Source organism: Hippocampus zosterae, chromosome 7 (assembly GCF_025434085.1).
Source record: "Hippocampus zosterae strain Florida chromosome 7, ASM2543408v3, whole genome shotgun sequence".
Taxonomy (NCBI): domain Eukaryota; kingdom Metazoa; phylum Chordata; class Actinopteri; order Syngnathiformes; family Syngnathidae; genus Hippocampus; species Hippocampus zosterae.
In genome coordinates this window covers 18,512,585-18,534,394 of record NC_067457.1, presented here as the reverse complement: position 1 = coordinate 18,534,394, position 21,810 = coordinate 18,512,585, and the positions used below count along the sequence as shown (strand labels likewise).

At 43.1% G+C, this 21,810-nt stretch overlaps 1 protein-coding gene across 4 annotated transcripts; it reads right to left on the bottom strand.

The window, feature by feature from the left end:
• Positions 1-112: 112 nt before the first annotated feature.
• LOC127603740 (ras/Rap GTPase-activating protein SynGAP-like) lies at positions 113-21,355 on the bottom strand. Of its 4 annotated transcripts, none has more exons than XM_052070304.1 (21): positions 20,472-21,353; positions 20,208-20,400; positions 18,550-18,653; positions 14,401-14,489; positions 14,076-14,197; positions 12,326-12,479; positions 11,948-12,046; positions 11,565-11,804; positions 11,007-11,342; positions 10,753-10,897; positions 10,311-10,455; positions 9,992-10,228; positions 9,591-9,792; positions 9,312-9,502; positions 8,215-8,419; positions 7,507-8,079; positions 6,029-6,532; positions 5,561-5,707; positions 5,183-5,394; positions 4,609-4,681; positions 113-3,839 (listed from the first exon to the last, which is right to left on the bottom strand). In XM_052070304.1, exons 3-21 carry the CDS (start codon positions 18,647-18,649, stop codon positions 3,801-3,803), a joined length of 3,813 nt encoding a protein of 1,270 aa, XP_051926264.1. In that variant the 5' UTR covers positions 18,650-18,653; positions 20,208-20,400; positions 20,472-21,353; the 3' UTR covers positions 113-3,800. The 4 variants fall into 4 exon arrangements, with proteins under 4 accessions (XP_051926264.1, XP_051926263.1, XP_051926265.1 ...); XM_052070303.1 differs by having other exon boundaries at positions 20,208-20,369; XM_052070305.1 differs by lacking the exon at positions 4,609-4,681 and having other exon boundaries at positions 20,208-20,369; positions 20,472-21,355.
• Between the last annotated feature and the right edge of the window lie 455 nt (positions 21,356-21,810).

The following is a 21,810-nucleotide window of genomic DNA, read 5'->3' as shown; positions in this document are numbered from 1 at the left end:
TGCAACTACGATAATAAGTCAACTCATACAATTGTATATGTAAATTGAAGAAAAACTACTCACCCTTTGATGATACCTAAAAAAGCGGGAGGAGCAAGGTGCCAAGCAGATCTTTACATCTTTGAATGCATTACTTTATTTAATTCACGGGGTAGGGGGGAATAATAAATCACCTTGAAAAATGAATACATTCCTTTAGTTTTCCTACATTAATTATGTCAACCCACGTACACCAATTACCGCTATTATAATTACAAGTGCAATCATACCTACAATAGTTACTTTTATGAACCCAAAAAAATGTTCCTCCATTGAACATTCACCATACAACATTGGGGGAGGATATGGCTTTTATCAATGGAGCATGGCTTGTTTCAAAGCAAATGTCAAGTCAATGAACACATTCATCCAGGAGTCCACCCCCCCAAAAAAAAAAAATATTTAGATCATCTGTGGCACAGTAAGCCAATTGTGCAGAATACATAGCTGCCAATAAATAAATAATCTATTTAATACGTCCTTTTTTTTAGATACTTATCTATGTTATCATTCAAAATACACAGTACAAGATATTTCCTGTCAATGATGAGGTGAATCGCCCAAAAGGCTCATAAATATATTATGTTGTATTCTAATTTGTTATTTTTCATATCATATGCAAAATATTACAACGCAAAGTGCTAATTGAATCATTCGTATAAGATTATACCTTTCCATATACACTTTGTTGTGCTTTTTGACAGCCGAGAGAAATTAAAGGTTAGTCAATCTATTGTGTTCTCACCAAGACACACTTTTGATATTCACGGTAATGGCACTTAACAAGAATAACCACCCAAAAAATTCAAACATAAGTGAGAAAATAATGATTAGCTTGTCTTGTCCGTTTGACACATCATAATGCATTGGTAAGTACACCAATATACTGGAATACATTTAAATCATAATTTGTACCAAGGTACTAATCTGTGAACACAGAAATGTGAGACAATTAAAAAATATATATATCCTGTGTTCTAACGCGATGTTAGAGCAGCGTGTTGAAATTTAAAAAGAAGGTGGGCTAGCTTTTTACTTATTTGGTAACGAAATATAACAACAGAAATATTTTAAAACCTATTGAAAATATTTTTTTGTATATACTGCATGCATCAGGATCATAAATGGGAATTTCATTGTTTTTTATTTTTTTTCACATTTCGGTCAATCCACTTCCTGTTTGTCTGCCGTCAAAATTACAATAAAAAAAATAAATAAAAATTAATTTTAATTGGTATTACTTGTATACGTTACATTTGGCAAAACACAAGCGAGGGGCTTCGTACCAAGACTGACTTGTGAATGGCAGCAGTGCCCTAAAAAATGAAAAACAAAAAGAATAAAAATACAGCTACCATTAAATATTACAAATAAAAGCAAACGAGTTGAAGCAGGATTGTAAAAAATAAATTGTCTTAACATCCTATCCTATACTTTTCATAGAACTTTTTTTTCTCCCCCCCTATAGAGAACTCAAAGATCAAAACCAAAGTGCAGGCCAAATGACAAAATAAATGGATACTGTACATAATAATAAAAGAAAATTGTAACCCATTGTTGTACCTTGACTCAAGCTCAGTGCCATCATCACACTCGCTCTAGACTGAAGAACTCATAATTATAATAATTAAATTAAAATAATTTCTTTACAACAAGTCCATGCCTGACGGCCTTCGATTATTAGTATACATGTAAAATTAGATAATCCACTCGTCAGTTTAGGAGCCAAACCTAGATCGAACGATGTAATGGAAAAAAAATAGTGAATCATTGAGTGCATTTTGAACACTAACGTTATATGTGTCTGGTAACAAACATAAAAACCTTTGTATCATTGCTAATCGAACACATGTTTCTTTTTAAAGGCAAGAGCTTAAAAGAGCAATTCATGAACTCTGTAATAGAAATGACTCAGCGGTACAACACAGTATTAATTCATCACCCGACTACAAAAGAGACGCGTCCTTTACAAATATTATACTATTTCTCCGATTCTCCAGTTGGCGCTGTTGCTGTATCTCCCGTTACCCTGCATCCATTTAGTTGTTTCCACCGGCCCCACGTTTCCGGTGTATAATGCCAAAAAGTAAGGGAATGAGAGAAAATGTCTTTTTTTAGAAAATGTACATCATCATCACCATCATCCTAATAATAGGTAGCTTACTCATCCTCGCGTTTTAAAAAGCTCATGCACATCGATGCCTCACAAACAGATGAGTCAGTCAAATCACCAATTGCCATATACCTGGAAAAAAGTTTTATACAACACTTTACAAACCCAAGTTGTACAAGAAAGTATAAATAATGCTAGTTTACAGCAGGGTGGGCAAACCTTCGTGATCAAGAGCCACCCTTTTTTTTTTAATGGAGGTAATTTGTAAATGATGTAAAACAACTCAAAATGTGTGTAAAACATTATTTTCACGATAACTAGTTATTTCATAATTTATATTTACGTATATACATACACATTGACCACCACCATGAATATAATTTTTTAAATTATTTTAGGGGGAGGAAAATGGCTCATTTACGACAAGAAATAATTTTAGAGTCCTACAAGTCCTTAATTTGGGGGTTTTATTTAAAATATCTAAGGTCCATTAAATTACAGGTAGCCATTTTAAAAAAATGCTGAATTCAAATGTATATATTCATGTTTCGTTACATATATCATGTAAATGCGTCGGCAATGTTACCATACTAGTAGTAGACATTTCTTCAAGGCCGCTTAGAAATGTACCGTGATTCTGCAAGCGGTGGCAGACAGAAAGGCAACCACAGGATTTTTTTTTCCCAAAATGAAAGCCTTACTGTAATTAGAGTATCCTTAAGAATGCCACTTGACATTTCAATCCACCGTTTACCCATCTTAAAAAGGCCACTGGCACAATAAACAACATTAAGTAGCCTTTCGAGGGATTGTCAACTAAAACGTGCATGTCACCTGTATTGGGGAGAGGACTTTATTCTTGCATTTAATGTAATATTGTTCAACATTGTCAGCGGTCTACAGCAGTTCAAGTCAAGTCGACAGTGGGATGTACAACACCTGGGACGTCGGCGCACTTTAATTGATCAAATTTGTGAACTGATTATGACCGTTGCCAAGCTCACGTCATTATCAAAGTTTTGAGTCAGGTAACAATTCAGTGCAAAAGTCTAATTTAGTCTTATGGCCTGTTTTTCAATGTCATATTTTCGATCGGAGCCAAGGATTAAAGAATCCATTTTACAAATTACAAATCAATTGATTGCCATTTGAAAATGGAAAATAATAATACGTGGACTCTTTGTGGAAGGGAAAGGCTTGAAAGTGATGATGTGTGGTATTTCAAAAATAAAATAAAATAAAAATCCGATGCACCACCGCTCATGTATTAAAAGTTAGGGACATTGGGCTTTCAGATCAGATATGAAGAGGATCCTAAACTGGGTTTTTTTATTTTTTTGTGCTTCTACATTTTCCAAGTGCTGCCTTGTAGCCTGGAAAACACAGCCCCACTCCCCCAAATCTTCATACCCTCGGAGGTTTAACTCAAGAAACTCGGAATGTTAACTCTAGTCGGAGTCTTTGTACAAATTGGTCTCCGCTGTGAAGTGATTGTCAGAAGTTTTTTGAAAAGTTTTATTAGCGACAAGGAGCCTGGGTGCGTGTGGTCCTACTTGACTGGCAAGCAGATCTTCAAGAGGAGTGGTTGGTGCTTCTGCACTCACACTTGGATGACCATCACGGATCCTGGTCGCTTTCGTAGTGGCAGTCAGGATCCAGAGAGGCCCCCATAGCCCTGGCAGATAGACTGTTGGGGAGAAAACAAAAACGGATGAAGCCGAGGCTGATAATTGCCATGGCATGTTGAACAATAAATGAATTTTTTGGGAAAATTAGACAAAGACATGGATGGCATTCAAAACCCTTGTATGAGCAAAATGTTTGCATTTTGGTATAAATATAGTAGCATTGATTATCGGTATCTTGTAATAAAAACAAAGGCTGCGTCTATTGAATTTGAACAACTGACGATGAGGATTACCCCATCGCCTTATCCAGAGCATTTTTACAGTATCTGTAATGGTTATTTTTTTGTTTGTTTTTCTTTGAGCTATGTAGCTTTGGGACCATTGGCTGGGGCTTCTTCACTGCTGTGTTTTGATTGGATAAGTAGAAGGTGTCTTGATTGCATCCTTAGAGGTTCCACCGTAAGCCCAAAATGGCTTTTGCTTTCACATTCGAAAGCACGGCACAAACAAATATTGCATTAGTCATCACTCATAACTGATTGCAGCCTTGTCGGCTAATTCACAACACCACAACACTCATCGCCCGCTGGTGAGTCACACCGGGCTTTAATAAACGTATATTGCAGTACATTATTTTCAGTTTGAGTGTTGAGGGCATGATATTCCCTCGCAAACCCAACCCTCTATTTCCCCCAACTGGATTAGCATCCAGCTTTCGACTGTCACTCAGGATGTAGTTTGGAATAGATAGCGACAAGGTGGTATATTTGTATGAGATCCTGCACTGACTAGCAAATGGAGAATGATGTTTAAGACTCAGGCACTAACCTGGTCTGTGAGGATTCGAGGCTTAATATCAGGAATGGCACCCCCTCTCAGCTCATCTTCCACAGCCATGAGTCTGACAACAGGGAAATAGAAGCAAACATAACAAAAATAAAGAAAAGAAAATAACAGCTACTCGTAGCCATATGATCCTGCTATATAAATCAAGTATGTTTTATTATCATTTTTATGATATTAAGGCCTTGGCATGCTGAATTTGTTCCACTCACTATTGCAATGTGCTGTCTGGAGTACGTGTATACCTGCCATCTCATAAATTGTATACGATATACGAACACTAAAACCAACAACTGAAGAAAAAAAAACAAAAACGTTTGTTGATGCGGCTTTTGCGCTAAGATAGGCTAACTGTAACTAGGATGCATCTTTCTCACTGCAAGGGCACGCAGGTGTGCAAATTTTGCCCTCCTGCGTTTTATGTTTTTCATCCAGATATTGACCATTTTATGATACCTCGCCCCCCCCCCCCAAAAAAAAATATGTGTGTCAGGATTGCCGTGGTAAAATGAAAGTATATAAATAAGAGGGGCCCCACAGACACTCTGTGAAGCGTCACCTGTTGATGATGCCTTTGATTTGGGAGTCCTTTTCCACTTGCTGCTGTTTAAGACGCCGCTCGCTGTCCTCCAGGCGGCACTGGTACTGCTGCAGGATCTTGCTGGTCTGCTGCTCCTGCGACGCGAGCCTATGCTCGTATTCCTCCAGCTTGCGATGGGACATCTTCAGGCGCTCTTTCAAGGAGTGGATCTCCTCCTCGTACTCCCTCACCTGCAAAGTTTCACTTGATGAATGATACGGCGCACTGGACAATGTGGACAATTTAGAATCTTCGGTGAACCTCAACGAGAGTTTTTCCTTTCTACTTCTAATTAATTCAGCGTTTGAATACTTTTGCCACCTCTACTTTTATGCGTACAAAAACTGTTGGGGTTACCCTCTCCAAGCGGGATTCGTCCATGCTCTTGGAGTACTCCTTAAGCTGGCCCTCGCGGTCGGGCCTCAGACTCTCAATGTCGGCGGAAAGATGCGGCATGTTGGACACCCAGGCCACCGTGCGCTCATTCAGGTTGGACTGGGAACCCTGAAAATGACATGGAGAAAAGATATGGTTACGTCTGCCTTTCATAATTTTGCGGCTGTAAATTGGGAATTTCTCCATTGTGACACAAATCAAGGTTTTCTTGAATGATGTTGCGATCCAAAACAACAGCACCTACACCAAGGCAACCAAACAGTTCCCTTCAAGTCTTGAGGTTTCTCCTACATGTTACTGCAATGCAAGATCTCATATGAAATATTTTATTTCATGTGGATACAATCACTGTAACAACTCTTTTTAGGAGAATCGCTACCATCTGCATTTGCGTAATTGAAGAGCAAATGGCGACATTGAATGACTAACCTGTTTGTTGCCAAGGGGCTTAAGCAGATGTTGCTGCGGAGGCTGCAACTGTTGCGACTTTTTGCCGCTTTTGGTTGGCGTGTCCTTCGAGTCTTCGGCGTTGGCAACCGCCGAGGATGGGTTCTGGTTCTCTTTGGCGGCCCCCGTCTGAAAAGGCAGCCCGGGAGCCGGACTATCAGCTGCAGTGTCCTGCTGCTGTGTTTGTGTTGGTTGCTGTTGTTGTTGTTGTTGTTGTGACGGTGGCTGAGCTTGCCGCTGTTTGGCCTGAACAAAGTTTGCGTCGGTAGACTCCAATAGGAGATTCCTGCTCTGGGGTCGGGCCTTGGGCGGCGTGGCCGTGGCCGGGGTGTTGACGGAGCGCTGGGACTTGAGGAGCTGGGGGGCAATGGAGGACTGGCGCACAGGGTGGACGGTCGTAGGCGGCGTGGCCAAGGAGGCGGGCGTGCCGGTTCCGGTGGGCGTCTGAGAAGCGACGCCCATCATGTGCTGCTGCTGGAGCGACTCCTGACGACACAGGTTGAGGGGAGGGAGAGGTTGACAGATTTAACACCCCCGGGTTGTGAATGCAGCATTCATCAAAGAAATGTCAGCTCAAGGGGACCGACAATGGAAAATGGACTTTTCAATTGCTTGTACAGCATACAAACAGTTGAGTCTTTGGAGGGGCAGCCCACCTGTCAAGAATGAAATAAAACAAACTATTTCCGAAAATGTGTCGAGAAATCGTTCTGCACTTGATGCTAAGCAGGGCTAATGACAAACAAGCGTTCTTGCTGAAACACCCCCAAATGACATTTTACCATTCCAGGCACTTTCTCATTGAAACAGCCTGAAACATCATTTGTTTTATGCTAAGCTAACTAGGCTTCTATTATTCTAACTAGGCTTCATTTGTTCTATGCTAAGCTAACTAGGCTAGTTCTTCCTGCCATGTCCCAGAATGCCATTTGAATGTGCTCCTTCATGCTAAGCAAGGTTCCCTGGCTAAATAGCCGTGGGCCTTCCTCACTGAAATGCGGTAAACGTGCACATCCCCCCGCCCCCAAAAAAAACATTTGACTATGCTGTTTTAAAATAAGCTATGCCAAGTTAATATTTGATTCAAAACAGACAAGTTGGTAATTAATTCAACAAGAACAATCGTCTTCACACCAAGTATATTAAAAAAAAAAGCAGCTGAGCGATTCATTGCAGCCCACGCAGAAGGATAGAAATAGCTCAGGACAATACAGTACATAACGGTATCATTAGAACCACTGCAGCCTACACAGTATGACTGACACATATTACTAGTTACCGTATTTTTTTTTAAATTGTCATGTGTTACACACTGCACATCCGCCTTACAGTACAGAGGTCATGGTTTCGATTCAGGGCCTCGGTCTTCCTGTGTGGCTTTTCAGTTACACTGCTCAGCTGCCCCTATTGGATTTTATTTTTTTGTAATTACCGGTAAATTGGAGTTTTCATGCACTTACCTGCACTTGCAGTGAGAGCTGATGCCAAACTAAATCATTGTTCTGGTTCTGACGGGTGAAATCATCGCTGTAGCTATGTGAGTGGACGATGCTGGGCTGAACTAGGCTGTTCTGAGAGCGCAGCACCGACAGGTCCTCGCTGCGGGAGAACACGTTATTGCCGAATGCCGGGGTATAGTCATGGTGGCCGTTCTCCGGCTCCGGGGCCAACAGGAGGGGCGGCGGCGGGGGCTGGGCCGGGGAGTTCTGCGCCGCCAGGTGGAAGAGAGGGTTCTGGAAGGACAGCGGGTAGTGCATGGCTGCCGCCGCCTGCTGCTGCTGCTGGGAAATGGACTCAGTGGGGCCGCCGATGTGGCCAATCTGGCTAAGCCTCAGGCCGGAGCCCGCCGAGCCGCTGGGCAGGTGGCCGGCCATTCGGAGTGGGCCCCCCAAGTTGCTGAAACTGTGGCCCAGGCCGGCGATGGAGGCCTGCGAGGACGCGAGCATGTCCCCCACGGAGTTCAGGTTGGAGATGCTGTTCATGCGCGAGTCTTGGAGGTCCATCATAGACACACTTTTATTCACGCTGTGAACCTGAAAAGCAGTCATGACAAAAGAAGATTTATGGAAAAATCAGAATCAAAGTCAATCAAGCCATCAGGAATGAAACAAAACAATAAAAATGGAAAAAGTAGTCATAAACAATATTGCGTTGTATTGCTGCGTTACCTTGGGGTCGGGTTCCGTGATGTCTGAACTGCTGGTGCAATATGCCGGGCTGGAGCGGGCCAGCGGAGGCCGGGTGACATAGAACACCTCCCGGGAGGAGCGCAGGTCTCGTTCGGCTTGGCGCCTCATGTTGAGGTTGGACGAGAGAGACTCAACGGCCGACACACCAGTGGGGGGCGACGGCAGGCGGTTGATATCTATGGAACTTGAGGCACGACACAAAGGTCCAGTTAGTGTCCCACCTGACTCGACAGATGACGCTTGAGTAGAAAAGAGCTTCAAATCCTTAAATTTCTCAAGTAATTTCCTTAGTGTGTGTTCTTACCAAAATCACCTTTCAGCTCTCATTCCTACATTTTTGATCAGTTTAAAACAATTTCAAATTCAAACTGTTCAGCTCATTCCTAGTCTATTTTCCTCCAAATATCAGAATAAAAGCCCAACATTAAGAATTAAAAAAAAAATCCCACATGTGCAGACTGACTCAAATGTTCAAAATTTTCTCATTGGCAAAGTGGGGCATCCTGTTTGAGAGCTGCATTTATTTTTCGTCCACTGTTTGAGGAAATAGTCTGCATATCAGTGGTTTGGCGGGTTTTCATTTTAAAAACACCAGTGGAATGATTCAAAGCAATGAATCAAGGCAAATGCAGTTGAGGGGAAACAGTCCACAATTGTTGTTCTTATGTTAAGAGTTCTCATTTAAAGTGTTAGGCTATAATGAGAGTCTGCGTCTCCTGATAATTGGAAGTGTGAGGCGGAAGAAAAGGGGTTTGCTGAAGAGGGTCTGGGAACAGATGGTGCCAGCAATTACCGATTGATTTAAAAAAAAAAAAAAAAAAAAAAAAAGAACGTCTTGCCTTTGGAGATAAATTAGGTGACATTAGAGGCGCTCTCGGACGTAAGCTGGGGATTGTGTTTTGGAGTTGCACAATTCCCTTCCTGTGAAATTTCTCGTTCTGCGCTTCGCTGTTAATTACACCCATGTGGCTTCCGCAGTGAAGAATTACCCGACACAGTGAGGCCTCCCGAAGGACACAATGGTCTGTTTTTGAAATGGAGGAGGAGGGGCAAAATATGAAGATGGCGACACCTACCTGTTTAAGTCGCGCATCATCAGGCTCTGGAAGTCGGAGGACATGAGGCGATTGAACGTGGGCCGAGAGAAGAGTCTGTCCTTGGGCCGCTCGGGTTGGTGGTTGGTGGCGGCGTGTAGCTGAGGGTTCCGCAGGGCCACACTGATGTCATTCAACAGCCGAGGCAGCGGGCCCAGTTTGAGAATGGCGTCCTGTGGGGTGTTTAGGGAAAACGTCACCGCAACCAAGATCCAAAAATCAGATATACAGGGGGGGGGGGGGGGGGGGGGGGGCACCAACCTTGCTAAGCTGGCCCATGACCTCCCATAGCAGACTGTGCAGCATGGACAGTTCCCTGCCGAGGTCGATGTAGCCCTCAAAGCCTCCCGCGTTGCCTCCAGCGTCCATGTTGGAGATTTCATAGAGGAACTGCTGCATGGAGCCCCACTCCATCTCCAAGAACTCGTTCATGAAGTACATGTATTCTTCCTTTGGCCCAAACCTATATGAGCCAAGGAACTATATTTGATAACTTAGCTTTTGATAAACGTTATCGGGATGATCGGTGAGGAGCTATTTTTGTTCACTTCATTGTTTAATGGGCAAGGAACCATATCTGCAAATTTCTTATTAGAGGCTTGGGGACAGGGGGGGCATATTTTACGAGTCAAGTTTAGTCCCGGAGCTTTTAAAGGACTCACTTGTTGAAGCTGGCCAAGTTCTGCATGACCTTGGCGATGAGTGTGAGGGTCCGCGAGGTACGCTCCACCGGATACTCCTGCGTCAGGTTGAAGAGCGAGGGCGACATGATGGCCGGGCACATGAAGCGGAGGAACAGCGAGGAGCTGATGAGGCTATCAGCCAGGTCCTCCCTGCCGCGCTCGGCGCAGCGGGCCCGCCACGAGGCAAACACCTCCTTCAGCTCGCGAGGGAAAATGCTGGAAACAAGTGTGATAAGACTCCGAGTCAGAGAGAATGCGGCGGATAAACGGAGACGACATCTCTTGGAAAGATTGGCACCAGAGGGAGTTGATGATCTTGCAGAGTAAGAGCTCACAGCACATGCGGAGGTTAGCTTGGTGGTCCGCCAGGACTGACGGCGGGACTCGCATGGGGTCCACCTCGCAGTTCTCTTCAGATTCATACAGGGCTCGGATGAAGTCGCCTGAAGGACATCGGGACATATTTGTTCATGAAGCATTTCACGGGTAAGGAATATATTTGTTCACTTATCTTTTGGCCACTTGTCAGCGTATTTGGTAACTGAGCTTTTGGGGAACTTAATTTTAAGTTCAACGACCATTCTGAGAGTAGTTGTGGAGTCATTTGGTAATTGATTAGTTGTTGACAAATCAATTGATGTTGACACCTATTCTTTTTCACACAACCGGAACCCTATTTTGGTATTTTCACTGGCGTGTGGCCGACAAGAGCAATTTTCGGGTTCTCCCGCACTTCCTACCTATCCCTTCCTTGAGGTATCGGTGACCAATCAGCTTGAGGTACTCCTCCACAGCCTTCGTGGCGAGTGTGTTCTCGCGGAAGATCATGTGCTCACGCTCCATGAATCGATCCACCTCACACATCGCCATGTCGGAGAGGAACTCCTGAGAGCGGGTCGCATTTTATTTATGTGTTTAGTTATTTATTTTTAAGATGACGCTTTTCATGTTAACCCCCCCCCCCCCCCCCTCAATAAAGGTAGGTCTCGTTTACCTTGGTTTTGCCGGTGCTTTGGAGGATGTGCACCAGGGCAAATGCCACTTCCTCTTTGCTCTTTACGCTCAACAGCGGCTCCAGGACTGCGCACAGTGTTCGGTAGTTGTTGGTGATGTACTCGGCAAACTCCTTGTACAGCTCCATGGGGAGGATGTTCATGGTCTGGTAGCGTGACTTGACGCGGAGCGAGGCGTTGATGACTTTGCCGCTCCCTACGCCGCCGCTTTTGGCCAAAACGCTGGACTGGATGACGGGATACCACTGCTCCACAAACTGACGGCCCGTGATGCTGGAGATGGGGATGCTGACCAGGCCAAGGTATGTGCTTTTCTCCTAGAATGCCAACAACACAATGCAGCCATTTGTCCGGAACCAAATTTGGTCACTTAGCAAGAATCCATATTTGTGAACTTCACTATAACTGCTGCATACTTGGAAAGTCAGTCCCTGATCGAGCAAGGCAAGCACAGTTGCCAACGTTGCTTTTTAAGAGAAAAGGAATCACATTCGTTTGCTAAAATCCATTTTGGAAATATACCGCCAAAGTAACGTTACCTTGCGTCTCTTTTTGTCCGTCTCCTTGTAGAGGTGCAACCGAAGGCTACGAATGGTGGGCAGGTTGTTGAACTCAAAATGCTCGCCCCAGAAGACGGTGTCCGTGCGAGGTTTGCTGGTGGTGCGGGCATACAGCATGTCGTCCAGGCACAGCTCACAGTAGTAGCGCTTCTTGGTCGGAAGGTCCCGGGCTTCGATGATCCATAACTTCAGAACGTTGTCCACACGCCTGCTGTTGTCCTGGACAAGAACATTCATGAGCCTTAGCCACAGTACTTGACATTGGCAAGTTGGCAAATAAGTACTCAGAGCTCATCCCGATATCCACAATTTGATGCCAAAGGGTTTGCTTGAAATCAGACTTGAATCAGTATTAGGTTCACCTTGTTGGGTTTGACGGCTCTTTGCAGGTTTTCGATCCACTTGTCTCTCTCCGATGCAGAACGACAGGCGAAGCATTTTGTCCCTGAATTTGTGGTCACCTAAAGATGGAAAAAAGAACATTTTTTTTCCAGTCAATAAACGGCTGAGGTAACATAACCTTTCATCAGGCAAGGAACCAATTTAGCAATTGACTTTTAGCCGCACATTGATCATCACCTCCTATGCTGAAATGTGTGCCTCATGCTTTTGTGGTCACAGTAACGCAAAAAAAAATTATCTCTCCATTTAGTTTCTACTGCATGAAGAGGACACGTTCTTAACACTTCAAACAGGAATGCGACAACAATTTGAGTGGATTCTTGTGGGCGAGTACCCACCTCAAAGCAATATTCTTGTCCTAAAATGCTGGAGTGGACCGGCTTTATGACGGCGTCTTCGTCCAGCACCAAGTCCAAAGCCTCGGCAGCGCTGCTGGGAGAGAGCAGCGACTCGTGGGAGTGGGATTCTTTGAAACTCTGCATCAAGCGTGTCCTTGTGGGGGGTAAGAGAATAGAAAGAAAGACAACAACAATAAAAAAAAAAAAACAATGCGTTTATTTTCACAGCTTCTGGTACGTGACTGTCATCATCCTTAAATAAACTTGCGCAGAAGACTTTCATTCAATACACAAGTGAGTCACAGAGACTCAAGGAGCCGTCATCACACCTGACAATCTAAATGTATATTTTTGGAGATGATCCTTTTATAATGAGTTTGGGGGGGGGGGGCAAGAGCTGTAATTCTTGCTGTTTGCAGTTTGGCTTGTTGACTCGACGCATCTGTGTCATTCGTTAGCTAGCGCAGCCGCGCGATGGAAAATGTACATAGTAGGAAATCACTTCCTTTCTGATGGAAGGGAAAGTAAGTGAATTTGAGAGGTTTTTTTGGGGGGGGTGGTTTGTTTTTTTAGGAATTATCTTGATTTTGGTCTTCCGCAGAGACCAATAGAAATAAAAGATACATTGAGACCGCTTAATATGTGATTATTGCTCGGTTTAACAGCAGTGACAGGGGCATGCTCACTGATTTCACATGATCATGCACTTTTTTCAAGACTGAATTTGGTGTTTAAAAAAACAAAAGTAAAGTAAAAGATTACCGGTACATTTTGAGGAATTAACCAGATTTTTTTTTTTTGCTCTTCAGAGAACATTGGATGAAAAATATGAAAAAAATGTTTTTTTTTAAAAAAAGCAAACAAAACAAGAGCTTGGCAGGCAACTACGAGCAGCTGCGATGGGAAGAGAGAGTGCGAAGTTGGACGTCGGATGCCTTTGCAGCATCAACGGGAAGAATTAAGTGTGTGTGGGCAGAACGGGAAGCCGGCTGTGAAGGCAGCTGTCAGGCAGTGGTATGAAACACGGCCAGGAAGTCAAGGTGACCATAGCCCTGAGCCTAACCACCCCTAAGATTTCCACAGCACCGCCAGCTTTAATGGACGGTTGTTGTTGTTGTTTTTTTTTTAATCGCAATTTTTGTCATTATTGGACACTGATGCATATCCTCAAAATGTCTTGAATGATATTTAGTAGGTAATTCATTTTTTTAAAGTGAATAGCAACTTAGCAAATGCAACTTCTTCCCTTTCTTTGGCAAGGAACCGTAGCAATTTCGCTTTTAATGGGAAAGGGACCATATTTGTACCTTAGCTTGGAACGAGCAAGGGACCGTGTTCAATAACACAAGAATGGCAACTTAAAGCCTTTTTCGCATCCATACATAAACAACACTGGACCCACATATATCTGCCCCAAAAATGTCTCTTCTCTTCTTCCTGTGGGTAGCGTCAGCACAGTAGCTCTACTTTCTGCCTCGACATCTTCACTTCCCGTTTGCTCGCGTCGTGACTGAATTGTGTTAGTACAGCACAAAATTTATGACAACAATGCAGCCTGGATTCCTTTGAGATGTGACCCCACGTTAGGATGAAAAAGAAGAAGAAACTGGCATCACAGCCGCATGGGCTGAATTCTTCTTTTTCTTTTTTGCATTGTCACATTAACATACAGATATAATTAAAACGATACCCCAAAGCAGTTCCATTTACATTGTTTTCCACAAGCACTGTAAATACAAAAGCGACCAACCTCTCTTGATCAGCGCTACGGAACCGGGGCAGAATCATTTGTCGAAAGCTGCTGGTCCGGTCTAGTTTGGGCTGACTTTTGGCCCTCTTGATGGAGCCCTTCAGCCTTCTATTGAGGAAACTCTGAATGTTTAATACAAAATAAAACAAAAAAAAAGTGAGGAAATAGTTAGTTAGCTACTCAGCAACTGAAGTCCTCCAGTATTTCTGGATCTCAAATTATCAACCCACCTATGGTCGATAAACAACTACAAATCCAATGTGACACGATGAAATAATGAATGAAAATGGGTTTTAGTCCCACTAATGTGTTTTTGTGCACTCACCGGCTGTCTGAAGGACTGTGGGGTAGCGTTGGGAGGAGTTTCCATGCTTGATTGTCGCACAGAGGCAAAACTTGCCCTGCGCGATTGGTCTGGGGTTGGACGAAAGGGCACCACAGGTGAAATAAACTTAAAAGAATTCTAGACCATTAATTTAGTATCACAGTTGACAGTGTTCCACTTTGGAGAGTCCACTGAATTCAAAACCACAGCTGAGTAGACACGTAAGTTAATGACAAAACCATGACGGACATTTAACATGTCAACAACAGTCTCAATAAAAACATGAGGACAGACATCCGCAGTCGCCGTAACGGTGACAAAAGTGGCTTTTTACCGCCTACCGTTTCGACATTTGAGACAAATAAATTCCTCGCTCAAATACTCGGCTCCCTTTTCCCCATTAAGAATAAAAAACAATAGTAACTGCAATGAAAACAGGTGAATTTTACTGTGTATCCCCCCCCCCACACACACAATTTTTTTCCCCTCCACATTGGGAACATGTAATACGTTTATGACAAGATGTTTGCTATTACACTACAACACCAATGATCAATTTCCTGTTCCTCCTCTATCCTATTTTTGGTTCGTTTCTTTGACTTCAATGACTAATGTCAGCAAAAGACACACACTGTCATCCTCTGATTTCCTCCCAAAGCCTGCAAATGGGACGCTTGCCAGGTTCTATTCTGAAACATGGGCTAATTGTTTGGTATCCATGGAAACGACTAGCTCACATTTGAACCGCTCAAGGTGGCGGCACGACACAAACAAAACACAGAACACGCAGTGCACGTCTTGAACCCGAGCGGTGAAGCGGCCACCTAATGAACTAATGTGACGAAAAATGAATGTGTGTGTGCCAAATATGCGTGTGCGTAAATGTGTATGTGTGTGTGCGTGTGTTTGTGATTGTGTGTGCACGTGTGTGTTTGTGTGTGTGCGTGTATGTGTGTGTTTTGCCTCTCTCCCTATTCGGGATGTAAATTGCTGCGTGTGTGGGTGGCTCCGACCTCCAGCTAACTGCGATACCGAGGATGAAGACTGCGGAGTGGGTGTTAAGAGAACCATACTCGCCACTTATCATGTGTTCCTCTACGAATACATGCCGTTTAACTCATTCACTCCCAAAGACGTTTTTAAACGTCTTTTCAGACTTGGTCTAGAATTGGCTGGTACTGGATGAGTTAATGCAATGAGAGTTGAGTGAAATCGCAACATCCCGCAGCCCCCCCCCCCTCCAAATTTTCTTGGTAGCATGGAATGATTGTTCTCGAGATTTTCTCCGTTTGCTATCAAACTTGAACCGCGTCGGCTACACTAGATGGGCGATAAACTGAAATATTTTCATTATTTTGTCATTCCACATAGGTAGAGCATTGTAGTGAATTGTAATGACTCCCCCCAAAACACTTACCCCCTACCTCCCCCAAATAAGTTAGTTTTTCAGTGACTACTAGTGGATAGGGCCCCCGACAAATATACTAATTGTTAATTCTGTGACTGATGTACTCAATATGTGAGGGTTAATTGTCATCCCAAATGTTCGACCTTCCCTTCTGTATGAACATAACAGCCTCCTGAAACAAGTTCCGGGACTCACTATGAGAAGCAGGGAATTTTAATCTAGGATAATATGGTTGTCATAATTAATGACATCGACTTATGCAACATGGTACAATTCCTCAGCAAACTGAGGAAATCCATCCCAAATGCCCAAAAGCTGCGACGCAGCAGTGATCAAGCAGTGCGTCTAGAATGTCTACCCTGGGTCTGAAGTGGTTGATGTGTCTCAAAAAAAAAAAAAAAAAAAAAAAAAAGGTTCAGGGAGTCTGACTTGCTCGTTTGAAGCGAGCCGCCCAATGCGATCACCCTCCATGACGGCATTGAGATGAAGAAGAAGAAAAAAAAATAGACACATCAAGTTGATGCCTCTTTGACAAGCTGACGGCGTCGCCCCGGGAGGGTTGAGCCCGAGGGTCCGCCAAAGCACCGACGAGCGGGAGGAAAAGCCCCAATGAAGCTCGATGTGTCAAACACTTCGCAGGTCATCTTAAAACACTCGATTTTGTATGAACGTAACCTTGAAACATCATGTCAAAAAAATATGTATGGTTCACAAAAACAGCTGCTCTGCTGTTTCTATAGCAACCCCAAATCGTCTACTGTACTAACATTTGGAACAGGCAGGACTCTTCAAATGTAAAAATCAAAATTCCAATGATGTATTCACATCCCTACTTGTTTTAAAGGTTGTTTTAAAAAGGTGCATACGCATAATGATTAGGGTGATACGAAATTAAAATATGAGTATAAATAATATAAAATAGTATAAAAGCCTCAAAATATTAACACAGAATACATTTATCATACTTTTTTGAAGAAGGCTAAATATTAGAATTTGTCATTTTACAAGAATAAAGGTGTGCTTTTATTTTGTAAGTTGAACATAACGATGTTGCAAAACAGTAAAAAAAAAAAAAAAGTCAGCAGCTATGAAACCAAACAAGTCATAATCTGACTTGAATATTGAGACTTTTTTTTTCTTGCTAAAATGTGACCGTAATCACATCGTATTTTTTCATTTTAGCTTGGTACTAATACGCCTACAACAACATACAGTAAATCCCACATTGTCAGATCAAATGTCACCCCCCCCTCCAAAAAACAACATGCATTCCAATTCCAACTCAAGACCACTTAATATAAGATGCACAACCTGCATCTCTAATGACGTATTATCATTTAACGAACGCAATAGCGCAGCTCTCAGGGGTTTATGCAAAGTGAGCAAAGAAAGACAAGTGACACTTCTGACTGCTGCTATTTTTAGACCCGCAGGCAGCAATCAAATAAATAAAAAATAAAAAATAGACACGGCAGAAAAAGGAGAAGAAGCAGCGCTGCAGGATTTGAAGGTGGGTGGAGGGGTTGAGGTAGCGCAGTGTGGGGGCGGGAGGAAGCTGCAGAAGGCCAGCTCCCATTGGCTAAAATGTGGGGATGAGCATGAGATGACATCAGCATGCCATGTCACAAAAATATGGAAAAGGCTGTCAGAGAAACATTGTTTCATTTTGTTGCTTTTGTAGTCCTGAATTCTCGCCTTTCACCCAAGCACTTGCAAAAAAACCCGAAAGGACTGTGGCCTGGTTGCCATAGGAACATCGTTAGCTCTCCCTGTGTGTGTGTGTGTGTGTGTTTGTGTGATTTTTTTTTCTCTTATTAACACAGCATGGTGAGTTTGCAAATAAGCGGATTTACCCACACTTGAAACTTCTTGGATAGTTAAAATGAAAAAAAAAACTAATAAAAACAGCCGCTGACACCAGTTTCAGCCATCGAAACGCCAACGGGTGGATGCCTGAAAGTGACCAGAAAGTCGTCCAGTTTGGCACGGAATGGCCATATCAGGCGAATTTCAGGGCTCCGCTTCTAACTGGCAAAATGCTACTAGGGAATTTTCTCAAATAAATCCCAATTGGTAGCAGCTATCCGAGAGAAATGGGCAACATTTAATTATCAACCATTTTTTCCCCGACACCATCAATGTCAGCGGAATATGGTGTAAAAGTCAAATCAGAATTTGAGAATTCTCTAAAAGTTAACAAAGAAAAAAAGGAAGATGGGCATTTTGGCATGAAACCATTTCAGGACTCCAATTTTGATGAAATCCTACAAAGGAATTCACCCAAATCAGCCCCAATCGGAAGCCTTGACAGATGGGGGACACTAAACTGCCAAATCCCCCCCCCCCCCTCTGCGCCATCGGCTTGGCGGAAAATTAAGTTCATTTTTTATCATCATATTGGAGGAGTCGCCGTGAAGAACGTATCTGTTGATCGCTCCTTTGCGGTTTGCAATTTGGATGCCTAAGTGTGAATTTGGACCAGGATACACATGCCACATCTCAACTCGTCATTAACTCATTCACTCCCAATTACGTATTTAAACGTCTTTTCAGACTTGGTCTAGAATTGGCCGGTACTGAATGAGTTTTAAAAAAAAAATCCTTCCAAGTCGATGCATACACATACATACATACATACAAAAAAACAAACCAACACGCCACGTCAAATAGATACAACCTCCATGGCGGAGGGAACGTGAAACACAACAGACAGTTTGGGGTGGTGATCGGAGCGCACTCACTTGGGGTTAAAACGCCGGGTCCGCCACAGCACACTTCCACTTGACCACCCAAACCAAACTGACCCTGATGTGGCAGCCACGACTTTGATGACCCGTCCATGCAGCTATAAGGCGCGCACATGCACGCACACAAACACACACACACACTCAAAGTCAACTTCATCGAGGAGTTATTGCACGTATTTTCCTCCGAGTTTTGGACGTCGATCATATGAATTCCAGCATCCTGTGTCACAAGTCGAAGCAAAGCAGCTCATCATGGTTGCCCTTTTACGGCCTAAATGTCACCATGGCTCCTGCTCAACCTCAAGCTGTTCCTATGATTAATTGATAGGATTTTTTTTTATTGCACGTGTATGTTACGCTAGCTCTTCTTTCTGACTGCCGTGTACACAAGAGATTTTGTTTAACATTTACAGAGAAATATTAAAAGTAAAATATCCAATTGTCTCAAACTAGGAAGTGGCCAACTAACTCAATTTTTAGAATTTTTGATGAGGCTCTCTCTTTTATTTATTTTTTTTAAACAACCTAAAAATTGTAAAAAATAATTTTCAACGTCAGAGCTCATTGTGATTCCTCCATTCATCATTTCACCTTTTCTGGAAATAACTTCCATCGCTTCTTGGCTACACCAGAAATGTATACTGGTCGATGTTTTCAAAAGCAATGATCACTAGAAGGATACAGTATTTTGATAAATATATTTTTTGCATATTTTGTATATTTTGTATATTTGTATATAATATTAAATATATTTTTTGTCATTCATTTGAGAGGGAAACAGATTTAAATACTCCAAAATAGATTTGCATTACAGCACTCTCAAGTTAAGTGTGGGAAACTGAGCGTTTCCTCACATGCATTATTAATGGAACAAAATGAACCTCTCGGTATCAAAGCGAAAAAATTAAACTAATGTTTGGCCTGGTTAACATTTCATGCAACTTCATTTCAATTCCAAGTAGTCACTTCATAAAAAGCAGATGAAGTGCAACAGAGTTTTCTTTACTACATGTTGCCGTGACCCGATGTTTTCTAAAATAGTACTGTGGCAATGCTGTCTTTTTGCAGATACCCTCATCTCCTACCACTTTCAATTCGTACCTACGTAGTGGGACACGGAGTGTAGTGACTCATAAGTCATACATAGTTGAAAATAAGGCAAGTAAAAACCTCATTTGTACAAAACGCTATAATTAGGCCAAACGCAACAAGAGACAAACTAAACGTCTCATTCATACAAAACAGGATGATAAAGTGCAATCGTGGTAATTAGTACACGGGTGATTGAAGTAACTACTAGCACGGTAAATTAAGCAGTTTGAGGGCTTAGAAGGTTAGCTATATTTCAGCACAAAATATATATACAGTCCATTTTTAAAAAGCTAATTCAGCATTGCTGCTACCTCTTTAACGCCTCCAGAATCAACATCTTAGTTCACTTTTGCTGAAAACGTGCATGGTGTGGATCACGACGATATCAGGTACTTAACAGGCTGCAATCTTGACAATGTCAATCCAAACTGAGCATTTGAAATAGACTCCAGTACATTGCATGGGGGTCCCTAATAGTGATTGCAGTGAGTGTACAGATGGAAGACCCCCGCTTGCTTGTTTTGATGCCAAACTGACTGTATTCTGTGTACAGCACTCACCCAAAAATGATGGGGGGGTGCTTCCTAGTGATGAAACGTTGACAGCTCAGTCACATCCGAGGCTGCAGATCCACTGGGCCGGTTGTCAGGTTGCCACGGCGACAGCGGCTAGGCTGAGAATCACACCTGTGCGTCCCCCTGGAGTGACCCCTCACTCATCCCCTGCAAATGTTTGCGTGTCGGCCTTGGTCATCTGTTTTATGAGCAAAAGTGTGTGTGCGTGTGTACATCAGATTACTGCAGCACCATCATCATTATCATCACCTCTTTTCTTCCTCCTCCAACTCTAGTGAGGACCACCGGGGGCAGCTGAGATGTTGCACTCTCTCTTTGGAGCCTGCTGGCTGTGGACATGATGCGTTAACAGGCACCTAGAATCAGTCGGAACTCCCGATAAGCGTTAACAACACTTTCCCTCCCGAAAGCGACGAGCCGCGCACGTATCCCAAAAAGGTAAACATCCACATTTTTGCAGCATTTGTTCTTTCTGGGTTCGGTTCGGACTCCGTCTTCGACAAAAACTCTTGAGTGTGAATCCACAGGGAGATCCAGTAGAGTCGGGCACCAAACCGGCGTCTCCTTCCGCAGACCGATTGCGATTAAAGACGGCGGCAGGAGCAAGAAAGAAGAGTCGCTTGCTCAACGGATGCGCATCTCCCCGGAGGGCGGAGATGGCGCGTGAGATAGACGGATAGGGGGCGGGGGGGAGCGGGTTGGGGGTTGAGGAAGCACCGCCTACGAGAGGCGACGTATCCCGCCCTGCGAGTGCTCCCCTCTTGTTGGAGGAACCCCACCGCGCCCCTTAATTGCAAGGAGATTGGAAGTGTGCGATAGAGCTCAAATTACACCCCGAGTTAGTTTAATCTCCCACACTGATGAGAAAATCACTTATTGCTACTTTCTATTTTGCATTTGTGAGGGAGAAACTTTGGCCCCTTCAAAGGGCAAGTCACTGGAGCACTTTTATTTATAAGCCAATATTGGGACTATCACCTTCAAATATTTGTGCCATCACTATTCAGAGAAATGAGGAATTCTGACTGTTCGGTGTAAACGGCATTGTCATCATAATTATAACAGTGTATGATGATGGGTCGAATCACATCTAACAAGTCGGTTTTACATTGTCAGCAACAAATGACAGTGGTCGAACTAAGTGACACGTCTCCGTTCTCTCTTTGCCTGCCATCTTCGACATAACATCGCCATGGAAACTGATAACAGAATCACTTTTCTGCAAAAAAATAAAAAAAGAACAAGAGCTTGGATGATGGGCAAGGGTGTATTTTTAGAAGTGGAAGGGCGCGCTGTGTGGACAGCACGGCCCACTACTTTCATCAACTTTTAACACACACACCAATAAATCTTCAAAAATCGAATACATCAACGCTGCTTTTTCGTCCATGTTATTTGTGTATATATATATATATATATATATATATATATATATATATATATATATATATATTGCTTCTTAAATCAACCGTAAGCCTTTAAATACGCGCATCTCCATGGAAACTGATAAAATAGCTTGCCTGGAACAACAAGGACAAAAAAATAGTCCATGCATGCACAGTTGGGGGTTGGAGGGTCCAGTACAAAG

Coding starts and splice junctions, on each gene's coding strand:
- LOC127603740 (XM_052070304.1), bottom strand. CDS start 18,649: ATGGACGGGTCATCAAAGTCGTGGCTGCCACATCAGGGTCAGTTTGGT. Junction 9,793..9,991: donor AACTTGGCCAGCTTCAACAA/GTGAGTCCTTTA, acceptor TGGCTCATATAG/GTTTGGGCCAAAGGAAGAAT. Junction 4,682..5,182: donor ATCAAAGGCATCATCAACAG/GTGACGCTTCAC, acceptor CCCTGTTGTCAG/ACTCATGGCTGTGGAAGATG.